The sequence below is a fragment of the Coenobita brevimanus genome, chromosome 78 (genome assembly GCF_032717465.1).
Source record: "Coenobita brevimanus isolate Jiangsu-jjx chromosome 78, ASM3271746v2, whole genome shotgun sequence".
Lineage (NCBI taxonomy): Eukaryota > Metazoa > Arthropoda > Malacostraca > Decapoda > Coenobitidae > Coenobita > Coenobita brevimanus.
Genome location: NC_137031.1, coordinates 2,581,395 through 2,585,309, shown reverse-complemented (window position 1 = coordinate 2,585,309; position 3,915 = coordinate 2,581,395). Strand labels below are relative to the sequence as shown.

At 29.1% G+C, this 3,915-nt stretch overlaps 1 protein-coding gene across 1 annotated transcript in view; it reads left to right on the top strand.

Annotated features, from left to right (window-relative positions):
* The first annotated feature begins 854 nt into the window (after nucleotides 1-854).
* LOC145408636 (protein white-like) overlaps nucleotides 855-3,915 on the top strand; it is a 58,383-nt gene continuing 55,322 nt past the window's right edge. The window contains exons 1-2 of the mRNA XM_080279321.1: nucleotides 855-902; nucleotides 1,118-1,286. Coding sequence (XP_080135447.1) covers nucleotides 855-902; nucleotides 1,118-1,286 — 217 coding nt within the window. The remainder of the gene's footprint in view (nucleotides 903-1,117; nucleotides 1,287-3,915) is intronic.

Sequence of the window (3,915 nt, the reverse complement as noted above, 5' to 3'; positions counted from 1 at the left end):
TACAGTTAAACGTACAGTTAGCCAGTTATTGAGACAAAAGTAAAATTTACCCATGCGTTCTTTGATAGCTTTGTCTTCGAATCTTGTTGATGTTACACAAGTTGTTACCTTAGGGTCTTCAGATCTTGTTTATATTAAACATACCTTATATAAAAGGAATATTATTTGCGAAGATTCTTTATTGTGGCTACACAAAAATAGTAGGTATCTACTTATTACTACTACTACTATTATCATTATTATCATTGTTATTATTATTGTTGTTTTTTGAGTTCGAATGTTTTATTTTGGGTAGCATAATAATAATAATAATTATAATAAACAGATACCTCAGACCTCTCGCCCACCCTTCCCAGCTTACCGGGCCCAGGGACACATGTACAAATACCTTCCCCCCTCCTTCCTCATGCTTGAACCCTGTATATAATTATTAATGTATGTGTTAAGATGATCCCTGCTTACATTATGATCCAAACATTTGCTAAATATGTTATTATACCAATTAAAATCGCTAGAATTAGTTGGTAATAATCAAACTTTAAAGCAGAGTGCATTACTCATCACAGTAGTGGTAGTCGTTTAGTACTGGTTGTAGCAGTAGTAGCAAAAACAGCAGCAGCAGCAGCAGTAGTGCTATTATTAGTAGTAGCAGTAGTTGTTGTAACTGCAACAGTAGTAGTAATAGCAGCAGTAGTGGTAATAATAGCGTAGAATATAGTTTTCCTCTCAGCCTTTCCTGTAAGTTGTAGTATTAGTATTAGTAGTACTAGTAGTAGTGTAGGATAGTTTTGTCTTTCAATCTTCCCCATGAAGTAATCATGATATTTTTTTTATGGTACAGTACATTATCATACATGGTGCTCCTTCTCACTGTTATCTGCCGACTTCGGCTGGAGGGTTTGGTAGGTGAGAGGATCCCTTCTTGCATTACCATCCCTTTCATAAACTCAGAGAAGCTGAGATCTTATCCATAGTCTCCTTTGTGACAAGCAGCCCCTAGAGGACTATGTTGTTTCCATTCCTTTGTGCGTGTAATGGCTGACTTGTTAATACCGTAATGGCTTCCCGTTTTTCTGCTGATCACGGAATTCATTACCGTTGCCATGTTCTGTTGTAGAACACTGACCACTTCACCCTGTCCTGGCATGGAATCACCGTGTCCACCAAGTCATCCCACCAGTCAACTAAATGCAGACTTAAAATTCCACTTTGGGACGTCTTCAACGCTTCAAGTCATCAGCCTACTCCTGGAACCCACAACACCGAGACACACATCCTGAAAGATGGTATGTATGGCCTTATTCACTTACACTGTGCATAACACTGCCATCTCTCTCTTGAATACTAAGTAAAAGAAAATACATTAACCTTAGAATAGGGTGACAGTTTCGAGGAAGTACTATGGAAGGGATGCAGGGCCACTGCTTTATCTCATTCCGACTTTCACGGTTTTTTGCGGTAGATTACTATTTTATCTGCTGTTTAATCGGAATGTAGTTCGTATAAGTCGGGCATGAGTCATGTAGTTGACTGATTGCAAAGTAACTTAGTAATTAATGTCCGTATAGATGAAGTACATTATAATATTTTCTTTTCTTTTTTTACACATGTTAAGTTTCTGTTAAATCCCATACTGAATGCTGGAGATTTAATGACGGTTGTAGGTAAGTATGTTTGTCGAAACAAGAACGATAGATATCAGCAGCTTACTGCCATTAGAAGCCGTCAGCAAGATAACAAACGACTCGGTATAAGCAAGGGATTGAAGCAGAATACACCTACTAGGTGCCAGTCTGCCACACAAACAGTACACCACAGTCAGCACATTCATTCTCTCAGTATCATCACGAGCTGCCAAATTACCCACTTCGCCTTATATACAGATGTGCATTTCATCATTGTTTTATTCCATCTTACATTTGTACTCATAACTCAATATTTGCTGTCCAAAATCATAAACAACGAATAATAAATGTCAAAAAGGATGTCATAGTCATCATGGAGTACCATAATTAGAAATATCATGTTTTATGACTTATAACGCACCACACATGATCATTATTCCATATTTTGTAATGTGTGTCTATATATATATATATATATATATATATATATATATATATATATATATATATATATATATATATATAAATAAATACATATATATATATATATATATATATATATATATATATATATATATATATATATATATATATATATATATATATATATCTATTGCCAGACGCCTCAGTCCCGTTTGGGGTGGCCACAAACAAATCGCCTCAAGTCGCCGCCCTGTCCCCCGCCATTTCATATATATATAGATAGATAGATAGATAGATATATATATTATAAATATTATTTATATATATTTCATATATATATATATATATATATATATATATATATATATATATATATATATATATATGTATATATATATATATATGTATATATATATATATATATATATATATATATATATATATATATATATATATATATATACAGTATATATTTCATATATATGTATTTCAATATATATATATTTCATATATATATTTTTTCATATATATATATATTTCATATATAATTTCATATATAATATATATATACAGGTACTGTATATATATATATATATATATATATATATATATATATATATATATATATATATAGTATATATATATATAAATATATATATAATATATATATTATATATGAAATATATATATATATGAAATATATATATATTGAAATATATATATATTGAAATACATATATATATATATATATATATATATATATATATATATATATATATATATATATGAAATATATATAAATAATATTTATAATATACATATCTATCTATCTATCTATATATATATATATATATATATATATATATATATATATATATATATTTATATATATATATGTATTTATTTATATATATTTATATATATATATATATATATATATAGATAGATAGATAGATAGATAGAAAGATATGTATATTATAAATATTATTTATATATATTTCATATATATATATATATATATATATATATATATATATATATATATATATATATATTTCATATATATGTATTTCAATATATATATATTTCATATATATATTTTCATATATATATATATATTTCATATATATATTTCATATATAATATATATATACAGGTACTGTATATATATATATATATATATATATATATATATATATATATATATATATATATATATATATATATTATATACATATATATATATATATATATATTATATACATATATATATATATATATATATATATATATATATTTAGATAGATAGATAGATAGATAGATTATATAGATAGATAGATAGATAGATATAGATTGATATATATATAGATAGATTGATAGATAGATAGATATGTATATATATATTTTATCTATCTATCTATCTATTGCCAGACTCCTCAATCCCGTTTGGGGTGACCACAAACAAATCTCCTCCAAGTCGCCCTGTCCTCCGCCATTTCACTGCCCTGCTCCCAACTCACACCCCCCTCTCTCATATACCTCTCCACCCCATCCCTCCATCTCATCCTCGGCCTCCCCCTCCCTCTTCCCCCCTCCACCTCACTCACATACACTCTCTTCGTCAGTCTTTCACCCTCCATCCTCTCCACATGGCCAAACCACCTCAGTGTGTTCCTCATAACGCTTCCTATCACATCCACATCCACACCACAACGCTCCTTTATATCCTCATTCGTCAGCATGTCTCTCCACGTGACTCCACAGGCTCCTCTTAAATAACTCATTTCCACTGCTCTCACTCTTGACTTGTGTTCTTCCAACAATGTCCAAGCTTCACTTCCGTACGTTAGAGTTTGTATTACAATAC